The sequence below is a fragment of the Parambassis ranga genome, chromosome 16 (assembly GCF_900634625.1).
Source record: "Parambassis ranga chromosome 16, fParRan2.1, whole genome shotgun sequence".
Lineage (NCBI taxonomy): Eukaryota > Metazoa > Chordata > Actinopteri > Ambassidae > Parambassis > Parambassis ranga.
Genome location: NC_041036.1, coordinates 14,679,299 through 14,698,090, shown reverse-complemented (window position 1 = coordinate 14,698,090; position 18,792 = coordinate 14,679,299). Strand labels below are relative to the sequence as shown.

General features: G+C 43.3%; 1 protein-coding gene across 3 annotated transcripts; it reads left to right on the top strand.

Annotated features, from left to right (window-relative positions):
* The first annotated feature begins 240 nt into the window (after window positions 1-240).
* zbtb7b (zinc finger and BTB domain containing 7B) lies at window positions 241-18,786 on the top strand. Of its 3 annotated transcripts, XM_028424632.1 has the most exons (5): window positions 241-730; window positions 828-918; window positions 2,504-2,605; window positions 14,639-15,699; window positions 15,800-18,786. In XM_028424632.1, the coding sequence occupies exons 4-5, from the start codon at window positions 14,645-14,647 to the stop codon at window positions 16,428-16,430; spliced, it is 1,686 nt and encodes a 561-aa protein (XP_028280433.1). In that variant the 5' UTR covers window positions 241-730; window positions 828-918; window positions 2,504-2,605; window positions 14,639-14,644; the 3' UTR covers window positions 16,431-18,786. The 3 variants fall into 3 exon arrangements, with proteins under 3 accessions (XP_028280433.1, XP_028280432.1, XP_028280431.1); XM_028424631.1 differs by lacking the exon at window positions 828-918; XM_028424630.1 differs by lacking the exons at window positions 241-730; window positions 828-918; window positions 2,504-2,605 and adding an exon at window positions 12,829-13,206.
* Window positions 18,787-18,792: the final 6 nt, after the last annotated feature.

Genomic DNA, 18,792 nt, shown 5'->3' with positions numbered 1-18,792 from the left:
CGTGGTCACCTCCAGATGGCTCCTGAGGGAATATTGCTGAGTCATGGGGGGGGGGGGACACTAAGTCCATTTCGACTCAAAATGCTTTTGCATCAGACAGGTACGCATACGCAGATATCCTTCAATCCGCTTTCCCTGCCTGCTGCGCTCTACCCACCTGCGCGCGGTGATGCCCACGGGAGAGGAGAGGAGGAGGGGGAGGAGCGGGGTCTCCAAACCTGCCCACCTCTCTCCTCCCTCCGCCGCCGACAGACGCCTCTGCTGGCCTATCGCACCAGAGTCGGACCCCTCTCTGTCCTCTCCCTCCCTCTCCTGTGCCCTGCCCACCCCGGCGGTCTCTTCTCCAGCCTTGCCAGAGCCAATCCGCGACTGGGCGTAAGTAGGGCAAGCCGCTTCCTGGTTCTCAGAAAGGAGGAGCTGGGAGTTGCAGTGGGCCAGAGGAGGCAGCCGACAGGGGGTCAGAACAGCCCAGCGAACCGGCTGGCGGTCTGCAGAGAGAGGAGAGGACCGGCAAAAGAAACGCCGACGCACGACGTATAAAACCTCCCCGGTGTTTAAGCGGAGGACGACGGGACGGCTGACCCCTCCGGTGGAGAAGAAGAAGAGCCGAGGGGATAAAAAAGAAATATAAGAAGTAGAAGAAGTCGGCAGGGTGGGACGGAATAATCCAGGAAGTGTGGAGGCCGGTCGGGTGGGAGGCGACGAGGACAGGTGACACACCGGCACTCAGGTAACTGCTTCACCTGACCGTGCTCCAAATGACAGGAAACTAGAAGAGACCTTTAAGCTAAATGTGATTTACATGACATGTCTGTTTGCCATGACAGCCCCGGCTTGCTCCAACCTATCGCCTCCCTCCTCCCTCCTTCCCGGTTCTGATCGGGGTCACGGGAGGACTAACCACGTCACGGGTATTCGGTAACTCCCGTCGACATTTCTATTTATTCAGAGCGCTGCCGTTTGGCTTTTAATAAACACACAGATTAAACGGAGGCTGTGTATTGTTTTTGGAGCAGGTGCTGCAGCCTGTGTTTGATAAGTGCGTCTGTGCGCAGCGGCCAGGTGAGCGAGAGAGTGAGCGGGGTCGGCGGGTACATTTCTGGAGACTCGGCTGCTAATTATAGCCGAGAACACCGGCTGACATCCAAAACCTAACCTGCTCTCACGCACATCACCTGCCTCTGCGCTGCTCATGTGCGCGCATCTCAGTGGATCTGCTGGATTTAACCTCCTTCACATAAATGATCTGCCTTCAGTGGTCTGTTAATCATCATCATCATCATCATCATCATCATCATCATCATCCTCCTCCTCCTCCCCATGGCGCACCCAGTGTTTTATTTTAATCCTGTCACTCTACTGTGTTACAATAGGATGTGCTCAGGCTGTAATGTTAGGTTAAGGCTTCTGCCTGCATCATGGGTGGGGAGGGCTGTCATGCCAGTGGGCTTGTGTGTGTGTCATTACAGAGGTGTTGCTGACTCGCCCCTCTGACAGACCGGCCTAACAAGCTCAACTGGCTTGGGTTTGGTTTCCCTGTCTTGGGTACAGCTTGTTTGGATAAATCTTTAGGCGTCTGTGCAGGCAGTTAATGCCTTCCAGGCTCAGGTGAAGCTATTTTTTTGGCTCCTCTCTCTGCCTCTGAGGATGCTGGGAAATCCTCCCCAAACCTGCATAAGCAGAAGGGAAAGGAGTTTTATTAAAGTAAGCCTGGGTACTTTTTTTTGTTTTTGTCCTTTGTTCGCTGTGTATAGTTTCCACTGTCATGTGAAAGGGCATTTCTGAGCTTCCCTCGTAGCGGTATGATTCCCTTCATATGGGAGAGCCATCAAAGTTTTGAAATAAATTTGTAATGCCAGCTGTATTTGCCTGAACTTTGTCTGCAACATTATTAGACATGTGCCCTATCCCTCGTCGCTGCTGGCCTGATGTGACCCCATCCTGCTGCAGACCTGCCTCTTATCGCAGCTGACATGTTTGCACTTAATCACCATGTGTGTAGTCGGACACATTAGTGCTTTTTCACTTTTCTACAATGTTTGGTTATCTCTGAGGGAGCTGGGTAAATCAAAAGAAAACACTTGTCCACATGCCATCTCTTTTCTGTGGTATGTTGGTTATCATGTTCATCTGAAAGGCGTTGTGTGTGTGTGTGTGTGTGTGTGTTTGACATTGTGTATGTGGGCTTTCCCAGCCTTACTTACTGTTGGACACCCTCTATTCCAAAGAAGTCAAAGTGGGAAGCAGTCAGTTTCTATCTTTTTTCACTTTCTTCAACAAGAACCCCTGCACTCAAGTCACATTTGATACATCATATGACAGTGTGAGTCTGTGCGGGCTTGAGTGTGCGTTTATCCACATGCTCTGTGGCTAACATATTTCACAAACCAGAATGGAAACCAGTGTCTCAATCAGTCAGCCCTGTGTGATTTCTTGATATTTGTGCATCAGATGTCTCCCAGTGTTGGTCACTCTGTAAATACTGTGTTTCTTTTTCCATCAGGTTCATCGCCTCTCCTGAACTCTGAGCAAAGATCAAGTAGGAGCGGCACGAGAGAGAAACAGAAAGCAGGCATCCATCTTCTCCTGGGTTTATGGACTGGAGGTAGGACATTTATTCCATACTGTGTAAACCTCTGTCACGTAAATGGCCTGTCAGTGTATCGTGTTAGTCACCCTGACACATCTGAAGTCAAAGGTTTCAATAGCTGTTCCAAATGTTGCTCAGAGATGCTGCTGTCAATCAGACACATACTCATACAGTTTGTGTTAACAAGGTGTCCTATTAAAGTCAGACTTAAGGTTTTTTATATATCTGGCACAGCAATGGCAAGGGTTATTTTAGAGATTGTTATTTCCTGGAAAACCATAAAAATACGTCCCTCCTTCCTCTCTCATTTTTTACATACCTGATTGGTTTGTGAAGAATGCAGGTGTAGTGGGGGTGAGAATGACACAGAGCAGGTTTTCCTTATTGTTCTGTTCCTTGTTGTAGAAGCTTGTTGGCAGAGCTGATTATTCAGAACAGACTGTGCCACGGCCTCTTTCTCTTCTGAAACCTACCTGGCACATACGTTTTAAAAGTGTGGAGTCTGAAAGGTTTAAAGATGGATGCTCACACCATGCCAGCTGTTTTACCTTTGCACACGTCAGCCCATAGATTGTGAAGCATAGTCTGGATTGGAGGCATTGTGGTTGTCAGCATGTTGAATTTTAGAGCCCGAAGCGGCTGAATTTGGAGGAGGGGTTGAAGCTGGAAACGATCAAAGGGATGCCATGCATACTGTTATATTACATAACTTACTTTATGATCTGTTTTGCCCTGTTTACAAAGTTACAGTCAGGTAAATGAAGTTGCCCCATTGGCCACCTGAAAGCATGTAGTTTTAGGTCAACATTGCTGGCACTTATCGCAGACCATGTCAACTGCAACGTGAAGGGCTTTTTTACTCCAACACAGATTAAATTAATAACAACATAGCATTAATCTTTATCCAAATAAGGCTGCTTATACACCTTGTCACAGATGGGTTAATCATTTCCTGTCTGCAAACAGAACACAACACATTCATTGATGGGGCTCTGTGCTCAGAATAATTTTCCTGATATCAGCCACTTTATCGGTTTTATTGATCCCATCCTACCACAAACACGGCGTTGGGGTCACACCTCAACAAACATTTGGTCTTTGTGGAGCTGGAGGAGCCTCTTGAAGACATCCCTGTCCTTGGAAAAAAATATGAGCTGAATAGAGTGGTCAAGCAGCTAAATATTTTATAGGCAACCTGGAAGTTAACTCCTCTGTGGTTTGTTGGCTGTGGACACTCTATAACTCCAGCTGGCTTTTAAAGATGGCTCAGTGATAGTGCCAAAAATAAACTCAAGTGCCTGCTGATGATATTTATAGGGTTTTGTTAGGATAATAATCACAAAGGCGCTTTTCAGGAGCCCGAGGATGTTGTAAGAGGCTAAACTACACACAGGAGAGGATGCAATCCTCGAATGTTTACAGCTCCTTTAGCTTCAGACGGTGGTTTAGTGGCTGCAACAAAAAAGTTTATGAATTTGTAAAACATGTTTTATTTTTACACCCGAGCTGCCGGCTGACTTGCAGGCAGCCCCTCTGACAGGCTCAGTGTTTACTGTTTATCTTTAAAATACTGGCAGAATTATCCATCAATATAACAGCTGTGGTGTAAATAAGTACAAAACTTTTATTAGCTTGCCTGACAACAAACTACATTTGTTCTCTGTAAAGTAAGATGCATGCTCTTCTGTCCTCCTCTTCTCCTCCTGTACCTGGCTGCTGGAGGACCCCCTCCCCCCAATCAAGGCGTCTTAATGTTAAAGACTTCGGCCTTGACACTTTTGCTGCTTTCTTAGGACTGAGGTTGTGCTTAGAGACAATTTTGATTATAAAATATGCTACACAAATAAAATGTAAATTAAATTAAAACTTATAAATAGGATTAGATTTTTTGATATTATATCACAAAACATTTCAAAAATTATTTACTGTAGTATTTCTTTAAATTAATTATTACTACTACTTATTGTTTCTGGGAAAACTTCACAAAAAAAAATGACATAACTTCTCCAGAAAGCGTCTGGAGGTAGTCGGACCTGTTTAAGCAAATAAACATAACATATTTATTCATTTATTTATGTATTTTATCACATTTAATGCAGCTCCTGTAGTGTTTAGTTAAACTATAGTATGCAAAAGGTTTAGTAATGTGTATTAAATAAATCAGTACATCTTTTAAAACCAACACAGTTCTGCATTCTTCCCCTTTCTCGTTGCAAACATGGAAAACAGAATTGTATAACCTGCTAAATGAAATAGATTAAAACAAAAGTATGGGGTATTACTGATGCAAAACCGTGGTGTGGAGCAGTGCATGACGTGGTTTGAATTTGTGTGCAACTTAAGTGTAGGTTTGTGTGTGTGTGTGTGTGTGGTGGGCAAGTTGGTGTAAAAAAAATCATGTGACCATGTCTTTGCTGAACTGGTGACTACCATGTGTCTGCGACCCAGTGGGACAGATAGAGGGAAGTGACATCAAGTGGACTATCAGAAGAGGAGGAACACACACATGTGTGTATATACACAGTTCCAGGAACTGCTTTAATTAGGGCATGGGAGCCCATATAAATTCCCCCTTTTCAGACATGGGTCTTTCAGTTTCATGCAAACTGACTGAGTGGGAGGAAGGTGGGGAGAGAGAGAGAGCATGGGGGAGTGAGAATGTGAGATGAAAGAAGTAATGATCTGTCTTTGTTTGCCCCCAATGTTTGAGGCGTTGCATCAATTTTCTGTCCTCCCCCGTTCCTTATGACATTATTCAGAGTAAATCTCAATATTCCCTCAAAACGGAGGAATTATTCCACAGACCAGTGGCTCATCTGACACCTTATTGTGTAAGGGCCTACAAATAATTCACTGCAACTGTACAGTTCCAGTTATATAAAAATGCACAGGAGTATGACCATTGACTTGCAGATAAACGCCATGTTTTCACCATATATGGCGGTTGTTTCTCCACACTGAAGCAGAGGGGTGACTACATGATGTCCGTAATCCAGCCTGCTGCTACTACAGTTGAGTCTTGCCCCCACTCGATCTGTGTCAATAGAGGAAGTTATGTATCTGCCATTTCCTCTTTTCAGTCATGAGTTTCTGTAGCATTTGACAGCCCTCCCTTGCTCTCGACCACCAGCCTCACGGCCCACGCCGCCCTACTGTTGTTAACCAATCGGCATCACTCTTCTTCTTGTAAAGTCAGGAGAGAAAGAGGAAAAAAAAAAGCTTCAGGCTGAAGAATCGTAATCGTGATTCAGCTTTTCTAGTAACAGAAGCATTGTTTCTGTACACACTGAGCGGGCGGGTTATCATAAATAGGTACAGTGAGACAACACTTCAGGGAAAGTGAGAATAAACACCCAACATGAGCAGACAGAGGGAGTCATTGCTGCTGAAAGTGACCCCTTTCATGTGCAGTGATAAGAGGGGAACTCCAGCAGAGGCTTTTATTCCAAATAATAATCCCGTTTGGGAAAAATAAAATGACCTTTTGTTGGTAGGTACCGTTTCAGTTCATCCCTCCCTGCACTTCAGTTCTGATTCCATGGATTGTAGTTACAGTAAAAACAAAGTGTCTCCTCCCCCTCCGCTGCTGTGAAGCTTAGTCGGAAGGTGACACATCTTTCACTTGTGTCCCCCAGCTGCCTTCCTTTTCTATTTCAACCACTCTTAAAATGTACTTATACATTTGTTTGTGTGATCTTTCTTTAAGCTGTTAGTGCTTGGCTATGAGTGTGTCTGTTATATATCTCTCCATCTGTTCTAGTGGTCGACCATCTTTACTGTGCACAGGAAGAGGAAACTGATCAGGATCAGTTAGCTTTGCAACATTTCTTCTCTGAGTTTCTGTGTGTGTCTGTGTCCAGTGATTTTGCAACATCTTCCTCAATCTTGGGAGGTCATCTGTGTAGGAGAGCAGCAGCTGCTGTGACCCTCCCTGTGATTTGGCAACTTAATGTAATTGACACACAATTACAGACTTATTGTTCTATAGAGTTTTGCGTCTGCTCAGCACCACATTCTAAATAAGAAAACATCTGGGGCAACATAAAGTTGTCTGTCCAATTCATCTTTAACTTGGTGTATTGTGTGTGTGACTAACAGTGTTAGCTGACCTGAATCTCTGGCTCTTTCTCTTCTTTAACCCTGCCATATACGTACAGTAACCAGGACAAACAAATGCTGAGAACAGCATCTTAACTTCAATCCAAGAGTTTAAAATGGACTCATAACATAGTTACATTATTCTCCTGAATTTATAAGTTCGAATTCAAAGTCTCAGATATTACATGACCTGGATGAATGAGTGTATATTAACTTAGCTTTAACAACATTTCAGTGCTAAGTGCTAACTACAGCTGCAGTGGTGAAATCTGCAGGATAATGGCGCCGAAGGTGGCTGAACAGGTCGGTGGGGTTGCCCCTTTTGCAGATAACTGCTGGTCAGCAGTTCCTGTAGACAGGACTGTGTAGTCCTTGTTTAAGGGGACATTAAGTGACTTAAGTGAACATAAGTGCAGGATTATTCCTGCAATATTTTCCAAATGTAATTATTTTTATGATACAAATACTTCTGGGATCCCACTGCATATTTGTTTTCTTTACATTTAAATAAACTTCAGCACTTAAATGTAGTTGTTAACACCATGTAACTACTACACATCACTCATTTTTACTGATCCCCATCTCTAAAACCACATCACTTACCCCCAAAACACCCACTCTAACCCTGACTACACACCCCCACACACACCTACTCACTTACATGTACATACAGTAGTGGAAACAAAGCTCAAGGCCGATAATTATCATAGAGTTCAGTCAAATATCAAACGGTGGAGCTTATTAACATTCAATTTGTTCCATATGTATGCCCCATCACTTCAGTCTGCTTACATCGCTATGTGCTTAGGATGTAAATATAAATATATTTATTAAATTATACAAATATGTGCTTTGATTCAGATCTGTTTTTCCACACACAGTCGCTTGCTCTTCTCTCAGTGGAAATATTCCTGAACTTGAATTCGTTAAAAACAAGTTCTTGCATATTAATTGTCACAGGGTGTGCTGTGTAAAACGCCCACACACCTTGGTGTTCGCTCACACACACACAGCTGCGGCAGGCTGGGGGTAGAAACTGCTGACCAGATAAGGAGCTGAAAGAGGGGGAGAGTAAAGTGTGAAAACATTCAGTCAGCATGCCTCCTCTCTCACATCTGTGCATGTTCTCCATCTTAGGCTGAAACTCCCTTTTCGTGATGCTAATGATAGAAGTGGCTGCTACCACAGACATCTGCACACACGCGCACCCACACACACACACACACATACACCTGCAGGGACTCTTGCTACTTCCTGTGCATGTGTTCACCTCTTTGCTCGGTCGTGCTGTTTATCTCCCAGTCGTCATGTCATGGCTCCTCTCCCTTCTCTCTTTCTGGCTCCCCCCTTCCTCTCCCCTTGTAACTCAACTCTGTCTGCTCTGGTTTCATGTCTCCTTGCTAACACAGATTGTTTGAGGTTGGGACTAGATTTTCCTGTCTTCAACTCTTCCCTGTTTTATCTTTCAAAGTATCTCTACACCCACTCCCTCACTCATTCACACACTTACTCTCATGTGTTTCTCTTCCCCCATGCCCTCCTGGTGTGATTTCTAAGAATATGTGTGTTTTTAGAAAACATGCCTCCCACATGTTCCTACTTTTGTTGTCTCTTCTCAAATCTCAGACCATTTTCCTTTTTCCCACCTCACATTGATTCTCTTCCTGGCTTTCTGCTCACTCTTTGACTTTGGCAAACCAAAGTTAAACTTTACACCGATTTATGCCAGAACACAGACAAAAAGTAGGCACTCATATTTATACCATTGTGTATACTGTTATAAGTGTTGTCAGAAATTCCTTTGAAAAAGTTTTAAATAGCTTCATTTGTTAAAAAAAAAGAATTTTTAACTTTATATGTAAATTAAGTACTTATAAAATAATGTTACAATATCAAAGTTTCACACATATATTGCATTGTGTGTTTGTTTTTTGGCAGCAAAAGTAACAAGTGCAGGCAGGAGGAGGCTGTAACCATAACTGTGCAACGTGTACAGTATTAACACTTTCCAACAGAAATGCTCACTGTGCTTAAATATCACATACGTACACTCGCACTTACATATTGTTTTTTATGCATTTTCTTTAAACTATAAAACCACCAATACACCATATTCAAAATACTTCCTTTTACAGTGTGACGCATTTATGATGTTTTTCTTCTTTTTATATAAAATCAATAAAAAAAATTAAATGGAAGTGGCCACAGCACATTATCATGAATAAAAACTGGAGCAGCACCTCTTCTGCCTTCGTCTGTCAAACAAAAAATGTTAAATATAAGTCACAATTAAATATATATATATTTATATATTTATTGGTGGTTTGGTCCCCACAAAGACCAGGGTGATATATATCCACATATAATATTGATACTCTACTAGCTGCATTGGCGTTCTTTTATTAAAATCCAAATAATAAGTAATATGGTAATTTCGGTGATTTGACCCAGCTAGAAAATAATTACAAATATTTTGTCCCCAGAATATTGTCTCATTATTATTTTAAGGACAGTTATTATATATGTTGAACATTGTCAGATGTTAGCTGTGTAAAATCTGTGTTTACATGTTAAAAGTTGGTAGATGTTCAGGGACGGGGGTATATATATATATATATATATATATATATATATATGTGTGCATATATGTATATGCACCCAAATGTCTTGCCCCGTGTGCTGATAAGCTGATAATCCTCCAGCAGCTTCACGTTGGTGCTCAGGTCTGGCATGCAAACTGGCTGCTGCTGTAGCTCGCAGTGTGAGTGTGGTGGTGTGGGAGGGCGAGGGGATAAGGGCCTCCGCTCTGCCAGCCAAATGAATAATGTAATGTGTTCTTGGAACTAAGACCACAGTGTGCGCATACATCACTCCCAGACGTGCACACACACACACACACACACACACACACACCCTATAATGCCCCAGTTACAGTAAGGACAGAGAAGGGCTTAGTTGCATTGGCTTTCTTGAATAAAAGAAGAAACTTCTGCTGAGCAACATCATCACCTCAGTGGACTTCTCCTTTTTTTAAAAAACTCATTCTGGTCGTTGCAAGGTGCAAACCATTCTAATCATCATGTCTCAAGTCTTGTCTTTGACAAATTCAAATTACAATTCAAATTCTCCCTGGTTGCATCTGTTTTTATATCTCCTGGTGGGATGCAAATATTCAGTCCACAGGGGACAGTTGGAGCTGGGACTCGGAGCAGGAGGAGTTTTTGTGTGTTAGCAGCCAGCAGTAATGAGCTGCATTATTAGAAGACCTGCACGTGTCAGTTTAGTTTAAAGCTGTGAGAGTTTGGAGGCTTCAGTTGTGAAAGTTTCACGTTCAGTTCTGTGAGATTTTTTGCCGGGCTAAGAGCAGCAGGTTTGGTTTGGAAGGCGTACTGTATGTGTTCTCTCATCTCTCCACATTCCCCCATTTCCTCCTCCTTTATTCTTCCTCAGTGAAGGTACCACACTCCACTCACTACCCCCAAATATAAGTGAGGTGTAAAGAGAAATCTTTCTGTCTAAAATCTGTCACACGGAGAAGAGAAGTGTGGTGAGGAAGACGATGTGTGGAGGAGAAATGGTATGAAATCTTTTTTTCCACCTGTTTGGCTGCTCTGTTGTTGTTTTGGTGCAGTGGTTGATGAGCATCATTTGTTATGTTGAGGTTATGACAATATTTTGTGTGAGTGTGTGTTTGTCTGCATTCCCGCTTCTGTACAACTCCATCAGCATTATATTTCATTCTGAATTTGAGCTTTGTGCCCACCTAGAGGCACAACTGACTTAAAACCACCTTTCACATTTACTTTCATTTATGACTGTATGCAAATCTAAAAACTCTGTGTATTCTTGTACATAGCCTATATATGCTCACATTAGTCAGTATGAACACAGACACATACAGTCATGAGCCGGCACTTTGGAAAACATCTGACATCAGAATTCATAAAAGCATTTCTCCTCCCTCGGCCAGTTTTCTGTGAAGAGTATAAAGTCATATTTTCCCCCTTAGTGTTGGAGCCTGATATAATTGAGAGGGGACTAGGAAAACTTACAGCCTCTAACGGAAAAAAAGAAGCCATAAAATGAATACCAACAGTCCTAGTTCCACTTAATGCACACACACATACACACACACAGCATGTGCACAGTAGGATTTCATGATATAGACGGCAGATTATCTAAGCAGTGTTTATACAGAAGAATAAAACCTTTGTGTGCAGGTTTGCTCAGTCCTACAACTGTCATTTTCCTGGCTAACACACAAAGTTTTTTGGATTTAAGTTTCCATTTCCTCATCAGTAAAAACAAATCCGAGGTAAATCCTCTCTTTTTGTGTGACCTGTGCTTTTTTTGTGATTTATGTTTGTGAAACTCAGCAGGTTTAAGACAGATGAACGCTGATTATTCTCATTTCTGAAATGTTTGTAGTATTTTAGCTAAAGAAATAATTAAATGTTTTGTTGTTAAAAGAGAGGAAGAGCATGCACATAATGAAAGCAGGGGATGAGGAAATCGTAACATTGCAAAGGAGGTGAATTCCTCCATCGACGACAAAAAGAGTGGGAGGTGAGAGTAAAAAAAGAATGAGATGAGAGATAATTTTTGGAAAGATAACATCTGTAACATTAAATGCAGAGAAACATTATTTGAAGAGTTCAAACACTTTTCAGCAAGTGTATGTTTTGGCAAGAGTAAATATTACACACCTAAAGGCAAATAATATCAGTTATTTGACTTTAACACACTGAGCCCTGATTACCATGAATAAACGTACAATGACAGTAATTAAGACGTATGACAGTAGTTGAACATTTGCTTGTGAGCTAGTATTTTGTGTGACAAGACAAAATGTGTGTGTTTGTGGTATCTGCCTGTGGGCCGTTTTAACATTAGTTTCAACATGTTGCAAGATTCAGCAACTTATGCAGACGTGTCCTTGGTAAGCAATGTAAAAACAGAAACAAAGTGACGAGGAGGGGGGATAAGAGCCGTTTGTGTGTCTGGTGTTGTGCATGTCATGCTGTGTGAGTATTAAGTGAGTCACAGACAGAAAATTGATGGGAATTGTTGCAGCTTCTTTGCAATCTTACTATTTTCCGAATGCGTCTGTGTTCTAAGGAATATGCCTAAAATAACAAGCTCGAACCACCAACTACCCATGATGTTTTTTTTTTCATCACTCTCTCTCTCCCCTGTGCCGGAAACATTGTCGTGTGCTCCTCCTAAAACCCCTTTGTGTCTCGGTTTTCTGCACTGCTTCATTTGCTGGGTTTTTTTTCTTCTGGTCTCTTTCATGGTTCTCTACTTTTGAGCGCCATTTTCTGTATTTATATACATTATGTTTCCTCCGTACATGTTTCCAACGGATAGCATTTAATGTGGGTGTATTTAAACAATGATTACCACTAATGAGGAATCTGTTGCCATGTCTGAAACAAACTGTGTGCATGCAGGGTCAAGTCATGCATGTACACTTTGGCCAACAAAGACTGATTATTGATTGATCTACAGATTAAAATTAAGTCTGTAAATAGTAAACATTGTTGGAACTTTTAAAATATCACCATCAAGTCCTGAAGATCTTCAGTTTTCCAAATACAGGTTCTCACATTTGACAACCTGACAATGTTAGGGTTTTAAGGGGGCATTAACACTGTTTCATCAGTTGCCCCAATGCGAATCGTCTCTGAGTTGTAGAGATAAATCCTCACCATCCACACAATCCTCAAACTGCTTCGTTCTGAAAAATGTGTGTAAGGTTTTGTTATATTGTGTGACGAGCTCTTGGGGATGTTTAGTGGGTTTCAAAGGAAGAGCTTTCTGCACCAGTTTGTGTGTAATATGTCATATTGCACCTACCTGAATGTTTGTTCCTGGGTGTAATATGACTCATAATGGCAATATGATTTTGGTTCTTACATGGTTGTTAAACTTCTTTGAGTTGACTTAAAAAAATATTGATATGTTTGGTGGCATGGTCTGGTTTCCTTCCTGCTAAACCAGTTGAGTGAAGGTGCATCATCTGAAACCTGGAGGTTGTTTTGTTCTACAGCACCCACAGTCCTGCCGTAACCTCTTTAACCCATCTACCTGATGGCCTCGTTCTGAGCAAGGAGAGGACGGCAAGGAGATTATGTTTATCGGAAAGTGTTCGGAAAATGGGCCGTTTTGGAGAGAGGGGGCGCGTAGGCGCCTCAGGGGGGAGGGGTATCTCTGAATCTGTCGTCGTCACCGTGCACCCTCTTTTGATACAACAGGAAAGAGAGTGTGTGACAGAACGTGCGAAAGAGGTAGACATCCCCAAGGATGAACGCTTAACCCCGACTTCTGACAGAGACCAGACCTTTAAGTTAGACATCTAAGCACAGAGCGAAATAAGGGGAACAAAAGGTGGTTTTGAGAAAGCGTGAGAAGGAAAGTGAAGGAGAAGACTTCTAAAGAGCGAAAAGATGGAGGCCATGAGACAACCGCTGCCTCGTCTCCAGCTGACTGTGCCCATGCCCATAAAAACGGGGAAGGTAGGACATTTTGGACATTATAGACCTCTGGGTGCTTCAGCTCATCCTCAGAAGGCTTGAGGATACTTTGAGGGTTGGTCAAAACATTTAAAGACATTTAAAAGTATCAGCAAGTTCTGTGTTCATTTAATTGTACTTTGACTTTTTCATTGTTATATGGGTGGAGTGTGTTTGTATGTGCCTCAGCTGTCGTTAAGATCGTCACATAACAGGTTAAATCTAACAATGGTGGGTGGGGGGAGCCACAGAATGTCACGCAATGTGTGTGCATGTGTATTGTGTGTTTGTGTGTGCTTGCTCCTGAGACTGTGCATGTGTGTTTAATAGGGTGTGTTTTGGAGCAGGTTAGTCAGGTGGATGTACTGTTGTTGTGCAGAGCCCTCTGGGCACTGTGTGAACACTGTCATTGGATGGCCAGGGGGCTGCCAGTTGCTATGGGAGGGAGATGAAGGGCAGGGAGGGGGAATCTGAAGGGCAAGTTGTTTGTGGAAAATCAACTCTGCTCAGGTGTTAGAAATATATTGTCGACCTGGTATAGTGTGGACGGGGTGAGGTGGGAGCTTAGGGATCCAAAGAAGGGAGTTGTTGGGTCTTATTACCACCAGGCCTCGTTACGTCTCACAAAGGGAAATAAGCAAAAATATTGTCCTTGCTTGACCTTTATTATGAGACTCTACCCTCATCCCACCACTACATTCTGAAAAGGTTGTGTGTGTGTGTGTGAGTTGTAATCTGTTGCACGTTTTGAGTGGCATACATTTATTAGAGTCCACATGAGGGTTGTAATTCTTCTCTTGCTGTTCTTCCTCATTCTTTAGCTGTTACTCCCCCCTTTCACCCACTGAAACCTGTCACTTCCTCCCTCTCCTTCACTTGCCTTTTTCTTCCTTCTCTTTCTCTTCCATTAGGCCCTCTCTCTCTCTCTCGTCCAGGTATTTTAATCAATTAGCTAATGCTATAAAGGTTTCACACAAGAATTAACCTACTGCCCTTCATTACAGCACCTACAGTGCATTACATAACCCTGAATCCTATCATCACTGTCAATTGTTTGGTATCTTCCCTTCTCCGATAATCACTTCTTCTTGCTCTTATATTCAGCCTCGGCCACTAGTTTGTCGTCTCTGTCACATTTTTACCCTGCTGCCCCTACACCCTGCTCACTGGCTAAAAACACTGCCGCCTGATTTAGTAATTTGGAGAAAAACTAGAGGGGGAGGGTGGGTAAGGAGGAGATAATTGTTGTTAAGCCTCTCTCACTGTTTCAAGGAAAACTCCTTATGTCAGTCATCCCACTCTGTTTACTTTGGAACATTTAAATCTGGCTCTCTGTCAAGGACGCGTGATAATCTCTTTCTTTTAGAAACCTTAAAGACAATATGACCATATTAATGCTAAAATGATTTACCGGATATTCTCTTCTTTAACCTAGGTGGCGATGTCTCCAGGAGAGGACGGTCTGATTGGGATCCCCTTCCCGGAGCACAGCAACGAGCTCTTGTCCCGCCTCAATGACCAGAGGAGGACAGGACTCCTGTGTGACCTCACCCTGACCTCCCGCGGGGCACGCTACCCAACGCACCGCTCCGTCATGGCTGCTGTCAGTCTCTACTTCCGCCGACTGTTTGGAGCTGAAGAGGGGGGCGGTGAGGGTGGGGGAGGTTTCAGTGTGTGCCAGCTGGACTGTGTGGCACCTGACGCATTGGACGCCCTCCTGGACTTTGCCTACACTGCCACGCTGACCATCCCCAGCTCAGGGATGAGAGATGTGCTGCGGGGGGCTCAGCTCCTGGGTATCCAGTGTGTGGCTGACGCCTGCAGAGACATCCTGGGAGAGACAGCGGAGGCAGAGGGGGAGACAGCTGAGGAACAGAGAGCACAACATACAACTACTGAGAGAATGGTGGAGGCACAGCAGGCAGTAGAGAAAGGATCCAGAAGAAAAACTGACAGAAAGAAGGTGAAAAAAGTTGGGTTACCGCACATCAACTCTTCGCCTTTGACTTTACTGCCTGCTTCTCCTTTCTCGCATCCTTCACCTGCGTCCGATAGCCTTCGCTCCCTGCCCTCCACCCAACCTCCCAGCCCCGAGCAGGAGGAACACCTCAAATCTGGGGTGAATGGGGATCCAAAGGGGATCAGAGAAGTGGGGAGAGGGGCCACAGTAAATGGCGGGCTTCTTCACTGGCTGCAAGATCGCCGTATAGCTCACCAACCTCCCGTCCCTCCGCTGAATGACAAGCTGTCAGAAGAGGATGACATGGAGGGATTTGGTGATGGTGATGGGAAGTACCTCCATACCTCCATACCTACCTCTGTAGCTGAGCGAGGTGCAGTAGGGGTAGGGGGGAGAAAACGGAAGTCTCAGACCCCACAGCAGTGTCCTGTGTGTCAGAAGATCATCCACGGAGCAGGAAAACTGCCGCGACACATGAGGACGCACACCGGAGAGAAACCCTTCCAGTGTTCTACCTGTGGAGTGCGCTTTACCCGGTACAGAAACTACTGCTAAAATACACAAATATCAAATTATCTAGATATGTCAGGTTGTGTTTTTGTTATACATCTGCATCTTTTCTCTCTTTTTTGGTAGCAATGATAAGTTGAAGATCCACATGAGGAAACACACAGGCGAGCGCCCATACCCCTGCACACACTGCCCTGCCCGGTTTCTCCACTCCTATGACCTCAAAAACCACCTCTCCCTCCACAGTGGGGCACGGCCATTCGAGTGCCCACTCTGCCACAAGGCCTTCGCCCGAGAGGACCACCTCCAGCGTCACCGCAAGGGTCACAGCTGCCTGGAGCTGCGCACACGCCGGCCCAGACGTGGGCCTGAGCTTGTGGAGGACGGCAGAGAAGATGGGGGCAGAAGGGGGCTGTCTAACCCTCTGGAGGCTTTGTCTTTACAGGCCCACTCTTCTGCGTTCCTCCCCCGCACAGTGCTGGATGGTGGAGGTGGGTCCACTGCCAGCCCTGCACTCTTATTTACAGGTGACATGGAGAGTGAGCGGTCTTTTGCCCTTCAGGCTCTGGCCCAACTCGGGCCTCAAAGGCTCGCAGGCTACCCAGAGCTTTTTTTGCGAGGGCTGGAAATGCGAGGAGGCAGAGAGGCCGAGGGAGAAGATCCAGGAAGACCACACTCTCCACCACGACAGCGTGACCAATGGGCCGATGAAGGGGAAGAGGAAATCGGAGAAGAAGAGGCAGAAGAAGAAGAATAGTGAAAAAAAGAGTGTGTGTATGTGTGAGAGTGTTTGTTTGTGGTAAAGCTTCCACAATAAAAAAAAATCACTCAGGTGGCTGGACTAAAGACCTGCTGCTCCATATAGAGAGCGCTTAAAATAAAAAAAATATATATATATATTCAAAGAAAAAAACATGGAAAACGGGTTTATGAGATATTTTAAGTGGTTGCTGGCATTTGATTTGATTTGTCTTTTACCTTTTATTTCTCGTTTGCTGTTCAGTTTGATGTATTTTAGGTTTGAGCTCTTTGGTTATGATTTGATTTGTTTCTAGCTGGTGTGTGCTGAGCATGTGGTAACCGGGAAGCTTTTCACTATGCAAACTAAAATCCAGGGCTGCAGCAGGGAAGGACATTTAAAGATGTATATTTTAGTTTTAAGTTGACTCAGGTGCAGTCCAGAAATCGTATCACCTGCACCACAGGGATGAGTTTGTGTGCCCGCTGTCCTCTGGTGGTGAGCAGTGGAAATGCAGTCTAATTGATCAAACTCGTTTTGTGCATTGTAAGCAATAATCTTGTTAGCGTTATCTTTGCTTTGATTTGGTGCTTAAACCAAAGATTTTTTTTTTAAATTTCTTAAATCTTAAGTTAATAGGAGAGGAAAGAGGTGAATTGTAGCCAATGTTGGGTTTGAAGAAGAGATTCTTCCCAACTGTTTTGATAGCCATGAGAAAGAATCAGCTTCCATATTTGAGTGTTCAGAGCCGTAGTGCTCTGTGTTAAATGCCTGACCAAAAGAGACAAAGTCTGGGTCAATGAGTTGATGTTGATTAATGTTGAAGACAATTCTTTTTTTCCTGGGAGCTGTGGATTTCACTCTTCCAATGCACTCATTTGGATTCTTCAAAAAAAAAGGTGGGGCAAGGCGAGGGGACAAGAAGACAAGGTGCCGCCCTTTTCTGTATTTATTTATTTATTCATATTTATTATGGCTCTTCTGCTGAAGCTATTTTTGTAAGACCAAATCCAGGGTTGGATACAGATTACTCGACATCTAAAGTCTTACAAGCAGCTGCATTGCTTTCAAATTCTTTATTTTGTTTTTGCTCAACATCTCCATATACCTGCTGAGTGTCTTCTTTTGGCGATTCTATCTCGAATGCATTCTTTGCACATTTAACCCCGTCAGGTTCCGCAATAACCAGGCACATTCCATCCGTCGGGGTAGACAGAAGGGAACAGAGCAAATAAATCAGGGTTTTTTTTAAAAAAAACCTTTGATGTGACTGGAACACAAAAAGCATGCTTTTCTGTTGTTAACTCAATATGTATAGTACTGTATCACATCTTATTGCATGGCAGTTGATCAGCTACAAGTGTGTATAATGGGGCCATTATTCTTTTTGACCAAAAACATGTAACTTTTCATCCTGCTTTCTCTGGACCAGTACATAAAGCCCTGTTTTGGTGCAGCCATTAATGGCTTTACATGACAGCAGTTTTTTTTATTTTCATTTCCAGCTTTTATTTCCAGTTTCTCTTGAAATGTGTAGTCAGAACCTGTTGTAGCAGTCGTGCTGGTCTGGCTTTGTGTGCTGCTCCCTGTTATGTAGTTTTTTTTTTAATTTCCCACTTTATTTGCACTATGAAATTTGAGAGCTTCAAGCTTTGCTTTTTTTGTCTGACCTTCAATATCTAGTCCATTAACTCACTCAGTACCATTTAAAATTGTGATTGAAATAGACTTCTTTTAAAACCACATACATGCTTCCCCCCCTGCATATTAGTACAGAGTTACAGTCAATATAATATAAGATATATATGTATATATATTGGGATGAAGTTGCCTTAGATTTTTGTGCTGCAACTATTCTCAGGAAATCTTGAGTAATGCACTAAGTGATTCTACAAAATATCAAATGGGAGGAAACCGTTTGGTGCTGTAGGGAGATTGGCACTCTTCATGCACATGTATTGCCAGTAGTTTTACCATATTAGAGTTTATAGATTTTGTATTATATCATTTGATGTTTTAAAATCAAATGAATCAAACCCACAGGCAGATACTGAAAGTAAACTGCTGGCCTTACTGGAACTGGTCCTGCTGGAATGACAGTTGGGACTGTGCATGAAGGGTGTTGGTACTCCCAGTCAGAGCTTTGTGAATGAATGAGGGTGAACTGATGCCAGCTGTGAAGTGTGCGTTTCTACATGTGTGCTGTTTGTTTTCTTGGCTTCGGTGAAGGGACACGGGGTAGAGTAAACACCCCGCTATCAGGGATACATTTTTGTCTTTCAGTTTTTAGTGGACCTTCTCAGAGATATAAATTAATTTCCCATGATTCGTTTCAGTTAATGTAAAGAAAATTAATAAACATATCTAAGCTTGCCTTTTC

Excerpts from the sequence above, each read along its gene's own strand:
- zbtb7b (XM_028424630.1), top strand. The coding sequence starts at position 13,138 with ATGGAGGCCATGAGACAACCGCTGCCTCGTCTCCAGCTGACTGTGCCC. Across the intron at positions 13,207-14,638 it reads TGCCCATAAAAACGGGGAAG|GTGGCGATGTCTCCAGGAGA; the intron begins GTAGGACATTTT and ends TCTTTAACCTAG. Across the intron at positions 15,700-15,799 it reads TGTGGAGTGCGCTTTACCCG|CAATGATAAGTTGAAGATCC; the intron begins GTACAGAAACTA and ends CTTTTTTGGTAG.